Source organism: Thamnophis elegans, chromosome 11, assembly GCF_009769535.1.
Source record: "Thamnophis elegans isolate rThaEle1 chromosome 11, rThaEle1.pri, whole genome shotgun sequence".
NCBI lineage: Eukaryota > Metazoa > Chordata > Lepidosauria > Squamata > Colubridae > Thamnophis > Thamnophis elegans.
The window spans coordinates 23,703,110-23,718,493 of record NC_045551.1 but is presented as its reverse complement, the minus strand read 5'-3'; the positions used below and the strand labels follow the sequence as shown (position 1 = coordinate 23,718,493).

The 15,384-nt window shown below is 42.0% G+C and overlaps 1 protein-coding gene across 2 annotated transcripts in view; it reads right to left on the bottom strand.

The window, feature by feature from the left end:
- ARHGAP6 (Rho GTPase activating protein 6) overlaps positions 1-15,384 on the bottom strand; it is a 283,822-nt gene that overhangs the window by 54,150 nt on the left and 214,288 nt on the right. For both annotated transcript variants that reach the window (XM_032226780.1, XM_032226782.1), the window contains exon 2: positions 10,854-11,013. In XM_032226780.1, the coding sequence (XP_032082671.1) occupies positions 10,854-11,013 (160 nt within the window). The remainder of the gene's footprint in view (positions 1-10,853; positions 11,014-15,384) is intronic.

The following is a 15,384-nucleotide window of genomic DNA, read 5'->3' as shown; positions in this document are numbered from 1 at the left end:
AAATAGTACACATGAATCCAGAAGGTCCTCAGTTTAGCTTCCCACTCAAGAAACAATACTGGAGCATAGTATTGCAAGGTTCAAAGTAACTCCATCTTATTAGCATAATAAGTTCAGCTTATTTTACCCCACTCAATTCCTTATAGTTTCTAGGCAAGAATCAAGACTTCCACAGCCCAGGGATCAATGGTGATATATAGTTGGCCATAATCAAGCATGCTGATGATCTCCCCACCTGTTTCAGGGAGACAATTAAGATGAGGTAATCTGAGAATCCAGTGTCAATATAAAGAGAAACTAAGTAGATATATTTATCAGTGGAAATTTAGCAAATAGAATGTGGAGATCATTAATCAATCAGTTTTCCTAATCAGCAAATAACTTAGTTTTCTAATTAAGTAAGCTGGTCTCAACCAAGCAATGAAAATAAAGAAACCAAAGTTCAACCAAATTAGCCATGGCAGAAACAAACCTGTCATTGTGTCAAGATATCTATTTCTCTGTGAGTGATTACTGCAATAAAGGGGGCTCTAAAGCCATGTTTATTCATTGCAGGCAAGATGAATAGATTAGAGAAACTACAAAAATTAGAAATGTTGAGACAAAAGAATTTCAGATCCAAAAGAGCATCTATCTACTGAATAATGCTTCCCACTGGTGAATGATAAGCAACTAGACTCCTAAACTGAAATCTTTGAAAAAACATTCTTCAGATACTGTACCCAGCTGCAGCTTCATTTAGTGTGACATCCATCAATATGACTCCTTATTTATTTACTGAAAAACATCATAAGATTGAAGTTCACTTTAGTTTACATATTTTTCAAATTGTCCAAACAAATTGTTTGGAGAAAAATCAATCCCATAGGAATATCAGAAACAGTTCTACAAGTTCTGAGGACTTGTAAATAAATCACAATCAGATGAAAGTATTTAGCATCAAATAGGAAAGGTTACTTGCAAGCTTCAGGGAAAAAATGAAGGAATAAAGCTGCAAAAATATAACTATCATTATATTACTGTCATTCACATTCAGTCTGATTCAATCGTGCATTTCAATAATTTTCACCACTGCTTCGGTGGGCATGGCTAGGTGGGGGGGCATGTGACTGAGTGGGTGTGGCCAACTTGATGTCACTCACACTCATGCATGCAGTCATATGACCTTCATCAACCCACACCCATCGAACCAGTGGTGAAAATATTTGGGACTTCTTGACACTTTTTTTGGAGGGGGGCAGGGGGACTCAGCCGGCCTGGCTCAGCATGGCAGCCAACAGAGACTCACACCAGATCAAGGCTGCAGCCCACTCCCTTTGTCTGCCCAGCTGGCAGGAGCAGCAGTGGCACCGGTCAGGCCACTGGCTCTCAAAGAGGCAGCTGAGAGCACCTATTTCATCAAAGTGAGCTAATTAAAATTGATCCTTCTTTAACTGATTCCCCCACACTCGCTCCATCTCCTCTGTGGGATTTGGGAGCAGCCCCTTTTCTGCCTCAACACACATTCATAGGATACCTAAAACTGCTAAGGAGAAGAGTCCAGGCACCTGGAGATTCTGCAGCATTTTGTCCTTAAAGGCTGTTCCGCGCCTTTTGAAGAGTCGAAGCTTCTTTGCCAACTAGCCGCTTCCCAGCTCTGGTCAGCTTGCCATCCGACAGACGAGTTGGGTGGGTGAGTGAGCGGCGACTGGGGGACTGATTCAGGAGCATGGCCAGCCTGCTGTCCCTATCAGTTCAGTGATCCATGCCCAATTACCACTACCAGTTCACCCGAACTGATGTGAACCAGTAAGAACCCATCTCTGGTCTGATTATGTAGTGCTGGAAATCTGGAATAGTCTCCTTGAATGTATACACTTTGTTTAGAGAAGCTCATGAATTATTTTGTTAAATAAAAATAAATTATTCACTTGATTGTTAAATATAATTTAATTTTTTTTAGTTGAGCGTGGGATCATTCCATGACCCTGCACTCAACTAATTAGTACTGTTTTTAAATGCTTTGTCCTAGCAACATCGAAGCTACAAAAAGAGGAGGCCGCAGGACACAAGATTTCAAGTAGTCCTCAACTTATGACCACAGTTGGAATTTGAGTTTTGGTAGTTAAGTGGTTGTGGTTGTAAGTCAAGAAATCCAGGTGATGAGACCCTTTTTTTCAACTATTTTTATTGTGGTAGTTAAGTGAATGATGTGGTTGTAAGTGTGAATCACATGGTTGTTAAGCAAATTCATAGTCCCAAATGGATGTTTAAATCAGCAAAACCCATCACAAATCAGTCACATGCCTGCAGGACAATACAACTGGTCATAAATGCAACTGGGATGCCAAGTGCCCAAAATGATGGAATGTGGGCAGATGGTACAATGTTTTGCTATGGTCAGAAGTGCTTTACAGGCTGTAAAGCAATCTTTCTGTGGCCATCGTAACTTTGAACCATTGTTAAATGACCAGTCATTAAGTCAAAGTCTATCTGCAAAGTGCAGAAGGTTGCAAATTCAATACATGCTACTTCTAGTTAACCTTGAAAGATGGTAAGAAGAAATGACAGATGTGGAACAAATTTTCTCTAACATGGCAGAAAGTACTGAAAAAAAAAGACTACAAGTGGCATATTGAGAGAATGATTTGTAAAAGGGCACTATGTTGGATACAGAAAGTAAACTGGCTGTTTTAAAAATTAAAAGGAAAATTCAAATATTAAACAAAGAGAATGACCAAGAAAAAATTTCTTATCAGATCTACTAAAGTGACTTGTTAAAGTCTTAAAGACATATATGGAATAGGGAAAAAAGAATTGAAGAAAAATCATATACTACAACAATGTTTGATTGAATTAAAAATTAAAACTGTTAGAAGCAAAAATGGAGGAATATAAAGTTGATTTTCTTTGATCACAGTTAAAGGGGAACATTTTTTTTTTGCAAAGGTCTGTTAACTCTTTATGGACTTTTTGCTATACTAGGATTGAAAACGTTTTATGAATTTGCTTATAGATAACACATGGGATATGGAATGAAGATATATGTTTATAAATTTACAGGGGGAAAAGAGTTATTAAATTTGTATAAATATGTTTGTTGTAATGCAGGTTGGAAGTCACTTCTTTATATATTTATTACATTCTTTATTTTAATTTTATTTTTTCCTAAATTTTTTATTCTTATTTTCTAAATTTAATTTGTGTTAATTTTCACTATCGTAATTAAATTCTTAATAAAAATATATTCAAAGATAGTTTAATTTATTTTTCTTATTTTTTTCCAGCAATGAGAGTTGTACAATAGACTGTGGAAATTTATTTTGACTTTAGCAACTGGACTTGTACTTTCGGAAATGAAAAGTTTGCTTAGTTCTTCTGAGAAAGGGCGTTGGTACTTACCTGATACGCCTCTTCTCATAGTGGGGGGAGGAGTATCCAGAATGGGGTTGACCTTGTCCTCTCATGATTGGATGAGTCAGATAAGCTCTTTGGGCAACGCCCCCTGGCCAGCAGGCCCTCCCAGATTTGACGAAGAGCTCCATCCGACTCGTTGCACCATTCACTCCAGACTCTTAATTCAGTTCTTAGCTTTTATTGTCTTCAACATCAATATTTATATAACTTCATAAAACCGTGAACATAAAACTTAGTCGTACAAACATAGTCAGGGGGGGACTGGATACTCCTCCCCCCACTATGAGAAGAGGCGTATCAGGTAAGTACCAACGCCCTTTCTCCATAGTGAGGGGGGAGGAGTATCCAGAATGGGACGTACCAAAGCCTGCACGTCCCTAGGGAGGGAGACCCAAGAGGCCCCATGTCCCCCGCTCATGCCAGTTGAGGCGTGGGCCCCGCCCTGTGAACCGCCTGCAACGCCCTGCGTCCAAAGAGGCTTCTGCTGAGGCAAAAGAGTCCAGTTTATAGTTCCTAGAAAAGGGAGAGGGGAAAGCCCACGTGGCTGCCCTGCAGATTCCGGCCAGGGCTGTCTGCGTGGCCCAGGCCCTGGACGTGGCTGCGCTCCGCGTGGAGTGAGCTGTGATATGATTGGTGCCCTGCGATTGGTATGCAGTGGCAACGCAGGTTCGCAACCACCTACTTATTGTGGTGGAAGTCACCCTGTTACCCAGGCCCCTATTTGGAAGGAGACAAACAGAGCTTCGGATTTCCTGTCTGGCCTGGTTCTCCTGAGGTAATCCTCAGAGCCCTCCTTACGCCCAGAGTGAACCACTTCTTTCCCAACGGGTGGGAAGTGTATGGACAGAAGTTGGGCAAATCAGTTCCTGGGTTTGATGGAAGCAGGGGCCCACCCTGGGGATGAAGGACGTAACCCCACTCTGTCTTGGTGGAAGAAGCAGAGATCCTCCCCGGTGGACAGAGCTTGCAGTTCGTATATCTGCCTGGCGGAGGAGATGGCCACCAGAAAGGCCACCGTGAGAATCAGGAACTTAAGGGAAATTGTTCGTAAAGGCTCAAATGGAGCGCCTATTGGAGCGTCCCCTACCCTGTGTAAGTCCCAGGAATGGTACCTGAATGCTGTGTGTGGTTTGGGGTTGGAAGCCCCCTTGAGGAATTGCCTGACCATAGGATGGTGAGTCAAGCTCTGGTTCCTGCCACGCAGGAGAACTGGCGAGATGGCTGAAACCTGTCTCCTAATTGTGTTAGAAGCTAACCCTCTGTCCCAGCCTGCCTGGAGGAGGTCCAGAATCTGAGGCACTGAGGCCTGGCTAGGATTGTGCCCCAGGGAATTACACCATGAGGCAGAGGCCCGCCACATGGAGCCATAGATACGCTCTGTGGAGGGTATGCAGGCAGTCTGGATAGTCTGCATCACCTTGGGGAGAAGAGGTCTTTCCCCAGGATGCTCTGCTCAAGAGCTAAGCAGTCAGCTGGAGCCATTGAAGGTCTGGGTGCTCCAGCGACCCCTGGTTAAGGGATATCCCCTCCTGGGGGATTCTCCATGGCCTCTCCGCTGAAAACGACTGGAGATCTGCAACCACAGCCTCCGGGGTCAGTGAGGCGCCAACAGAACCCCTTCCGCCCCCTCCCGAAGGGTTTCCCATATGACCCTGGGGATCCGACAAGGCATACCGACAACCCCTGGGCCAGGGGCTTCGTAGATTGCCTGCCCCTTCTGCCCCCCCCCATGTCTGGTACCTGGAGAAGAACCTCAGGAGCTGGGCGTTGAGGGGCGTGGTGAATAAGTTGACCTCCGGGCGTCCGAAGCACTCCGCCAGCTCCTTGAAGATTGTTGGCTGCAGCTTCCGCTCCAAATTGTCCCCTTGGTCCGGCTGAGCCAGTCGGCTCAGATGTTCCCCACCCCTGCTATATGTTCTGCACTCAGCGAATGTTGTCTAAATTCATAGGCTATCTGAGGTGCTTCTGCGATCTCTCATAGTCGGACATCCCATTGTAGGTTTGTGGTGGGTTCTGGCATGGGGACCAGCCTGTCTGACCCTTTTTCCCCCCGACCATAAGGGTGCTATGATTCTATGGCTAGGATTAGCGCAGAGATATTCTGAATGTAAACACAGACGGAGTTTAATGGGCGGCCACTAGAGTGCGTGTAAAGATGAAGTGAGGGAAGCTAAGCTCACAATAAAGGCCTGCCACAAAGGTAAAATAATAATAATAACAAGAACCACAACAACAATAATAATAATAAAATAAAATAAAATATAAAAGGGGGCATCTTCCCGCCTGATAAAACCAAGAAAGATTAAGGAAACGATTGGTCCCTTGCTGGGAGAAAGTGGCCCGAAGCTGACAAGCAGCAGGGGTAAGGCAGAACTATTTAACTCGTGCTTGGCATCTGTCTTTACCCGAAGGGATAAACAATCCAACCTATCAAGAACAGCGCCCCAAATTCAGATTAGGGACCCAAGATGAGATAGGGAAGAAATGGTAGCCTGTCTATCTTAGGCAAAGTCCAATTCCCAGGACCGGGTGGGTTAAACCCCAGGGATTTGAAGGAACTGGCAGACGAGATCTCCAAACAACTAAAACTATATCTATCAGAGATCCTGGAGTACCGGAGAACCACTATAGAATTGCTGATGTGATTCCCCCCTTCAGAAAGAGAGAAAAACAGCTCAAGAGCCCAAAGCCAACATGGGTTTGTTAAAAACAGATCATACCAGACTAGCCATATTGCCTTCTTAGATACGGTGACAACCCTAGTGGACCATAGGAATGCCATTGATATAGTTAACTTGGACTTCAGCAAGTCCTGATAAGGTAGACCATAACCTACTGCTAGATAAAGTAGAAGAATGTGGGTTAGACATAGTCACACCAGATGGCTTGGTAACTGGTTGACCAACCGCACACACCTGTACTCCTTGATGGAACTGCCTCTTCATGGAGGGAAGAATGCAGTGAGTGCCCCAAGGCTCTGTGTTGAGCCCAGTACTCTTCAACATCTTCATCAGTGATTTGAACGAGGGTGTTAGGTGTGTAAGCTAACAGTTGGGTTAGCAAAATATATGCCATGATAGTAGTACTGTTTCTTTAAGAACTGCTGTTGTCTCAAGCGGTCCTAAGAAGGAGCCGGTATGACGGTTAGCTCTCTGTTTGTTAAATGCTGATTGGTGGGGGGGGGGGTGGACTCATCAGGTTTGCAGATGACCCCAAACTGGCAGGAATAGCCAACACTCCAAAGTACAGGCTAAAGATACAGAAGGATCTTGATACCCTTGAACATTGGGCACTGCCTAGGAAAATGAGATTCAATGAAGTAAGGTCTACCTTTAGGCAACAAAGGTGAAGTGCACAGGTACAGAATACCTTGCTCCACAGTAGTGCCTCTGAAGGGGATCTTGGAGTCCTAGTGGACAACCCCTTTAATGTGAGTCAGCAGTGTGCAACAGCTGCCAGAAAGAGCAACACAGTTTTTGGCAGCATAAACAGAGGAATAGAATCAAGCTCCCATGAAGTGTTAATCCCACTTTATAAGGTCTTGGGAGGCCACACTTGGAATTCTGCACTCAGTTTGGTCACCATGATGTAGAAGGGATGTGGAGACTCTAGGGGGAGTGCAGAGAAAGGCAACAGAGGGGATCAGGGTACTGGAGACTAAAGCCTATGAAGAACGGTTGCAGGAACTGGGTAGGTCTAGTCTACTGGAAGGAAGGACTAGGGGAGACGTGATAGCAGTGTTCCAATATCTCTGGGGTTGCCACAGAGAAGAGGCTGCCCGACTATCCTCCAAGGCACTTGAGTGCAGAACAAGAAGCAATGGGTGGAAACTAATCAAGGAGAGAAGCAACTTAGAACTGAGGAGAAATTTCCTGACAGTTAGAACAATTAAGCAGTGGAACAACCTGCCTCCAGACGTTGTGAATGCCCCAACAGTGGAAGATTTTAAGAAGCTGTTGGATGGCAATGACAATAGCAATAGCAGTTAGATTTATATACCACTTCATAGGGCTTTCAGCCCTCTCTAAGTGGTTTACAGAGTCAGCATAATCAACTATAGTAACGATAGCCATTTGTCTGAAATGGTATAGGATATCCTGCCTGGGCAGGGGATTGGGCTAGAAAACCTGCAGGTCCCTTCCCACTCTGCTATTGTATTGCATAGTATTGTATTGCATTGCATTAGCCGTTTGCCTAGTCACCCCCACCCTTGGAAGGTCTTCAGGGGTAATCTCTAACCTGATTGGAGGCTCCATTGGGAGCTGCACTTTAGCAGCCGGGCTGAATACTCCTCCCCCCCCTGTGTTTTTCCAGGCTGCAGGGGGGGCTGCCGGCTTGGGATTAACAAAACAAAACACAGCTTTTGCTATTGAGGCTAGTCAGCCTCTCGCCCCTCCCGCTCTGTCTCCTAATTAAAGGAGAGTTTTCTTAAGGGGGAAGCAAGAATTAGCCACCAAAAAACACAGCTTTGCTACTGGGACTAGTCAGCCTCTCGCCCCTCCCTCTCTGTCTCCTAATTAAAGGAGAGTTTTCTTAAGGGGGAAGCAAGAATTAGCCACCAAAAAACACAGCTTTGCTACTGGGACTAGTCAGCCTCTCGCCCCTCCCTCTCTGTCTCCTAATTAAAGGAGAGTTTTCTTAAGGGGGAAGCAAGAATTAGCCACCAAAAAACACAGCTTTGCTACTGGGACTAGTCAGCCTCTCGCCCCTCCCTCTCTGTCTCCTAATTAAAGGAGAGTTTTCTTAAGGGGGAAGCAAGAATTAGCCACCAAAAAACACAGCTTTGCTACTGGGACTAGTCAGCCTCTCGCCCCTCCCTCTCTGTCTCCTAATTAAAGGAGAGTGTTCTTAAGGGGGAAGCAAGAATTAGCCACCAAAAAAACACAGCTTTGCTACTGGGGCTAGTCAGCCTCTCGCCCCTCCCTCTCTGTCTCCTAATTAAAGGAGAGTGTTCTTAAGGGGGAAGCAAGAATTAGCCACCAAAAAAACACAGCTTTGCTACTGGGGCTAGTCAGCCTCTCGCCCCTCCCTCTCTGTCTCCTAATTAAAGGAGAGTGTTCTTAAGGGGGAAGCAAGAATTAGCCACCAAAAAACACAGCTTTGCTTCTGGGGCTAGTCAGCCTCTCGCCCCTCCCCCTCTGTCTCCTACTTAAAGGAGAATGTTCTTAAGGGGGAGGCCTTCTCCTGTTACTTGGCAGCCAGAAAAGGTACAGAGGGGGGGGTTCTTCCTGCAAGCCTTGTGGCAGCTGCCTCTGTGATTCATCAAGGACGTAGGCTTGGGGGGGGGATTGATCCACCGCCTGCCTCTTTAACTCCTTGACAGGCCTCCTTTTGGCCCTTTGCTGCCTCCCTCGCTCTTGGCTAATGCCTCTGCGATCGTCTCTCACCTTTCTAAGGGCTCCTCAAGTGGTGGTTGTTGCTGGAAGTCTGAGTTGGGCTCCTGCCGGCCTCCTGAGCTGCTGGGGGCTGCCATCTTGGACCACGTGGTTTCAAGATGGCCCCCCGGCTCCAAATTCAAAAGGCTCCTCTTTGCTGGAGCACATGGAAATTGCTTTTGCCTTTGCAGGCTTGCCATGCGGCTGCCGCTCGCCTCCCCCTGCCTCCTGCAGCTGTTTCTGAGCCTTTCCGGCTCTCACCTTGTCCACTGGTGATAGCTGCCAGCACAGGTTTTCCAGGTCATTTTAACAACCCTCGTGGCTCAACCCCTGAGGGGAGCGGAGGAGCGCTTCTACTCCTGAGAAGCCTCTGCATCAAGGGCTGCCTCTAGGAGGCATGTGTGCCCGGTTCTCCTGCTTGCCCGGCAAGGGTCCAGTCCTTGCAGGAGGAGGCTGTGTGTGATGTAGGGAGGCAGGATTCGCCGGGTCCAAGTTTATTTTCCTTAATCCTTTGTAAATTACTGGAGGTCCAGAGTGGTGCAACCTTTCCCTTGAGTGGGATGAGTCAAATCTGGGAGGGCCTGCTGGCCAGGGGGCGTTGCCCAAAGAGCTTATCTGACTCATCCAATCATGAGAGGACAAGGTCAACCCCATTCTGGATACTCCTCCCCCCTCACTATGGAGAAAGTCAAGTAAAGATTTCATCGTTACCTAATACATAGTATACTTGATAAAGACACATTTACATGACTGTTGGTTTCCCATCAGTTCATTTGACAACAGAGCCTAGTATAGACCTACCAGATCTCAGATGAAGAACTCTAAATAAATAGTAAACAGCAAAAAATTGATTCAAAATCCATCTATTTTAATGGTAGCCTTTGGGAATAATTCACAAAATATTGCAAATATTTTTTAAACTTGAGTTGGCTGAATAAAAATGCTTTCTGTATCACTTTTAGATTTTTCCCCATTTTATGATGTTGATTATTGTTTACATTATATTATTTATATATTATATTATAACGCATTAAGGGATTACTTATAATTCACAGTTTTTAAATGCTACTAAATTTCTAATTAAATTGTTTCTATTCTACTACTACAAATATCTAAATATAAAGTCCACAGACAAAGAATAAGTAAAGAGCGATAATATAAAATGTCCAAAACTGTCTATGAAAACACTAAAGCACAAATTATAAAAATGACAACTCCCACTGTAGAATAATAGAAAATTACATAGAGTAGAAAAAAAACAAAGCTTCAATAATCCACTTTATGCCAAAACAAACACATAAAGCACATTCCCATTTTTATTCAGAACAGAACAGGAACATACTGGGCATAGAACCAAATAAGGCATAATAAAGATTCTGATTGATAAATAGTTCTGCTCACTTTGGATACAGCTTTCTAAAATAATTTCTTTTTATGTAGCTCAATTAGTGATCAGTGAATTAAAATTAATCAACTGACTAACAAAATCAACTGCAATCTAGTAAAGTTCTATTTGTAGAGCTTCAGGATCTCCAACTGCTTGCCAGAAAAGGTTGGGGTAGTGAAGGAAAGACAAATTCCTACCAAAGATAGATTCAACACCTCCATAAATTTTGATCTCTGCATTTCTTGCACTTTGAATGCAAGAACAACAAAATCTGTCCAAGCGTCCTCTTAATAAACTAATCTATTGCATGTAAAATAATGAAGTCAATCAGTTGAACATATAGGAGTATGGATTTAAGATTTTTATATCTATTGCAATGTATATTATTTGTAAAGATGTCATGACATTATTATACAAATGATGCAATTTGCATAATTATGCTACTACTCAAATATATACTCATGATGATAAAAAGGATATAATTTTAATTTCTTACATAATGACAATATATTAATCAGAATGAGAGGTATGATGGCAGCTGGTATAACTATTAAATGTTTAATTATGGATGTGTAAAGCAAACTTCTATCTTTCGATTAAAAAATAAAAAAAGTAAAATAAAATATTGGTTATGATTTACTTTTCAATACTTGCCATTTCATTGCTAGCATCTAAGCATTTAGATGTATTCTTACCTTTAGGAATAGTTATTTGGCATCCTAAATCACAGTCCTGCTGCAACTGATAGAAGGCCACTTCCTGTAGTCGGGCACGCTCCAGTTCTGAAAGGCTCTGAATAGGAACAGATTTCAGCCGAACGCTGCGCCCTGACATGCTGTTCCAAGTGAAATCACCCTGTAAGAATTCAAGCAGGAAATATGTTGTGTCAACAAGTGAGCAAAATATTATTTTATTATGTGGGAGATTGGCTGGGAAAGGATTGGGGAATCAACAGATTCTCTTTTAAATGGCAGCTCAATCCAGATGGGGAAAATTCTTGGATAAAGCATTCAGTGAGCCCCCTCCCCCTTTCATTAGCTCACCATCAATAAGGCTGGGAAATTTCTAATGCAGCCTCCAAAATACTACATTTATCTCAGATTAGTGTTAAAAATAATTTATTGAAATCTGTAGTTTCTGCTTCCTTGGTCTTGCTACCTACTTGGATCCTGACACTTACACAACACTAAAAATATAACTCAGGCTTTATTAAGCTATACTTCATATTTTCCTGCAGCAACATTCCATTTTATTTGGTTGGTTTAAAATGTGTTAAAAGAAATGTATTCAAGTGAATGTTGAATAGATAGTTGGACTTAATTGTTTAAATAGACCATTTAAGTTTTATGATTTTATTACAGGTAATTCTTGATTTATGACCATATTCGAACCTGGATGGCTCATTGTAAGTCGTAACAGTTATAAGTTGAGACATCTATATGACTGACTTGATTTTACAATTTCTGTTCAGCAGTCATTAAGTGAACACCAGGGTTGTTAAGTGAATCAATCAATTTCTGTGGGTGTGTGATGTCCAGTTTTCAGCAAACATGTTGTAAATTGTATCATATCATTGGGGAATGCTGCAACCAGGTTTAAAGGTGAGCAAGTTGCCAAAATACAACCATGGTATTGTTGTTGGAATTCCAGAATTGGCTATAAGTGCCTTTTGGGAGGGAGTCTGTCATAATGTTTAATGGTTGCTAAGAGATGGTTGTTAAGCAAAGGCTACTTGCATACTATTTCAAAAAGGGACATTTTAATTAATTTAAATAGAATTGAAGCTTCTGGATATTCTTACTATCATTATCAGTGACATGCGGTGGGGTTTATGGCTGGTGAGGCAAAAAGAAAGAAAGCAGCTTTTGGCTGCCCCGCCGCTATGTCCAACATAGAGGCGTCCTGCGGCTGCACCAGTCTCAAGCCTGGCCCTTCTCTCCGGCTCCTCTGCAGAGCGGTGACCGGTTAGCGGCTCTGCCAGCGGAGCGTCCCACTACGCCTGGCTTTTGCTTCCCACCCAGAGGGTGGATAGCCGGCCTGATAGGCAGCCTCTTGGGCTCTCAACTCATGGCTCAGTTCCAGCACCATGGCGAGCTCTTCCCGCGAGGCGAGAAGGACCACTGAGCTCAGGCGGTGGGGAACGGCAGCCGCCCCCGACTCCACGGGACGTCCGCAACGGGCAGCGCCCGGGCTTCAGTCTGCCGGCCCACTGCGCCACCTGCAACAGCAGCCCCGGGGACGGATGGAAGGTACTGCATTCAACGGGGGCAGGATGGATGTATAATCTGTTTAGACTTAGCCTAGCCTAGCAAAGTTAAAGTTAAAGTTAAAGCTCAAATGAAAGTGGATACCAACTTTTTTTTTAAGTTTAGTTTAGAACATCCTTGTTAAAGATTTATACCCTATAGTGGTTCTGGGAAGTCAGGGGGGGAGGTTGGGGGGAGAGCAAGGGGGGGAGGTAAACATTTGTAAAAGGTTTTTTTCTAAAATTTTCAATTAAAAAAAAAAGAAGGATGGAAGGCTGAGTCAACTTTGAGCCTGGTGAGATTCGATCTGCCAAACTGCTGGCAGTCGGTGATCAGCAGAAGTAGCCTGCAGTACTGTACTCTAACCACTGCACCATTGCGGCTCAAATAACATCAAGTCTTCAATCACTGAGTAACCAGAGCTACACATTTGTCTTTCCAATTTTGAAGGACAAGTCTCTTTAAAACAGAATGGAGAATCTACTGCTGCTGTTGAATTGTCAATTTTCATGTTAAAGGTATACAATATAAAAGAATATGGGCTTCCAAATACATTTTGTATGTTTTAAGTCACATGCAACATGGAATGTTTAATGAAAATCTGCTGCAAAGCTTCAATTATACAATCATTTTGTAATCACAATAGTTAAAACAGATTTGTTATTATCACCAAGGTTTAATTTTCTGTTGCGGTATTGTACTATTATATTGTTTTACTGTGGCTTCCAAGTTTATATTCTTTGCAGATTTTAATGTATTTCATGTTTATTTTTTAGAGTTTACAGTTTTATATTTTATAAATTGACAAGAGCTTTTGAGTGGGTGGTAAATGACAAAAAGAAATAGAAGTTATGCATGAGATATCCTACAATGTTGACTGATGAATTGCTACAATAAAGAGCATTTTTAAAAAGAAGAATCCTGGAGTTGTTAGACAACCATGTTGTATTTATAAAATGAAAAAAGTATTAGTTTACCATTTTGAAGACAGATTGTTAAAGCTTCCTGGAAGTCTAAAATCATAGAATGTAAATTTGGAAGAGATCTTTGATATTTTTTTTACCCCAAACCGGATCAGTCAGTGCAGGAAAGTTCTACCTCATCTGTGCCATGCCATGTTATACTTAAGGTGACCAGACGTCCCAATATTGGCAGGGACAGTCACGATTTATAACAATTTGTCCCGTGTCCCGGGGCGTTTTTAAAAAGTCCCAATTTTCTGGCTTCATGTTGAAAGCCCAGTGGATTTGCTTAAGAAATCCTAACCGGGGCAAGACAAACCTCTCTCTCTCTATGTCTCAGTACTTTCATTGAAGATAAAACGTTAAAGCAAGAAAACGCCCACCCCCCGTCCAGTTTACTTACTTTTATAAGAAAGTAAGTACCATAGAGCTCCAGGAAATACTTGGCTAGAGAAGTAGCGAGAGTTCCTTCCTGGATTTCCCGGAGGGAAGGGGCACGGAGGTTGGAGGTCGGCTCGTGTGGGAAAAATGGTGAAATATTTTTCTTTGAAAAATATTTCCCTGGGACCATTTTCACCATTTTAATTTGCTGAGTTCTTTGTATTAACATCTACATCATTCTAGATTGACTTGGAGTGCCTGCCTGCTGGTAAGTGAGCTGATTTTTTTTCTTTTATTTTTTAATGTATTTAAAAATAATATTTTACTTATTGTGCATAGGATTTTTTTAAATAGTTTTATTCTGTGTGGATTCTTTTTTTAAAATTGTCTTAGACTATTTAAAAAAAGATCCTATCCAAAATAAATTGAAGTGAAACCATTTTTAAAAATTCTATGCACAATACTTTGAAATATATTGTGCATAGGATTTTTAAAAATAGTTTTACTTCAATTTATTCTGTGTGGATAGTTTGAAATGTTTTATTTCAATTTATTCTGTGTGGATTCTTTTTTTAAATTGTCTTAGACTAATAAAAAAAGATTCTATCCAAAATACAAAATACCAGCAGCAGTTATTCACTTAAGAACTGTGGCAAGAAAGGTGGTATAGTGACCAAAGTTACAATGGCATTGAAAAAAGTGACTGATGACCATTTTTCACACTTAGCGACCATTTTCACACTTAGCCACCATTGCAGCATCCTCATGGTCACATGATCAAAATTTTGATGTTTGGCAACAGATTCGTATTTATGATGGTTTCAGTGTTCTGGGGTCATATATCATCTTTTGAGTCAAATGGGGAAACCAGATTCACTTATGTTACTAAGTTATCAGCTGCAGTTATTCACTTAAGAACTGTGGCAAGAAAGGTGGTATAGTGACCAAAGTAACAATGGCATTGAAAAAAGTGACTGATGACCAATTTTCACACTTAGCAACCATTTTCACACTTAGCGACCATTGCAGCATCCTCATGGTCACGTGATCAAAATTTTGATGTTTGTCAACAGTTACAATTTATATTTGTAAATTGTAGTTATGTTGAAATTAAAAAAATATTACAATACTATTTTTGCGTTGTATGAAAATTTTTGTTGCTCCGTATAAAATTTTTAATCAAGCCCCCCCCCCCCCCCCCCATCAAAGGTTTCACTCTTTACCAATCTGAAAATCTGGTCACCTTAGTTATACTATATACCACTCTTATACCACTACCTCATCTGTGTCATGCCATGTTATACTATATATCACTATATATCACTGTTATACTATTTCTTAAATCCTATCTATTTTCACTGACAATTTGATAAATAATTTACAATTCTTTAATTCTGTCAAAAGAAAAAATGTTTTGCTATTGTTCATTTACTCCCAAATGCAGTACAACAATGCATGTGCTAAACCTTGTCACTGATTGTGAATTCTTTCTTAGGTCAGTCTAACATTATTGTGATGTTGTTCGTAGAGACTGTATCTGTCATATTTTGGAGAAAGGTTATGTTATAAACGCTTCAGTTACCTGTTCTACTTAAGATAGTTTTATTTGAAAACTACAACCTGACTGTAGTAAAACA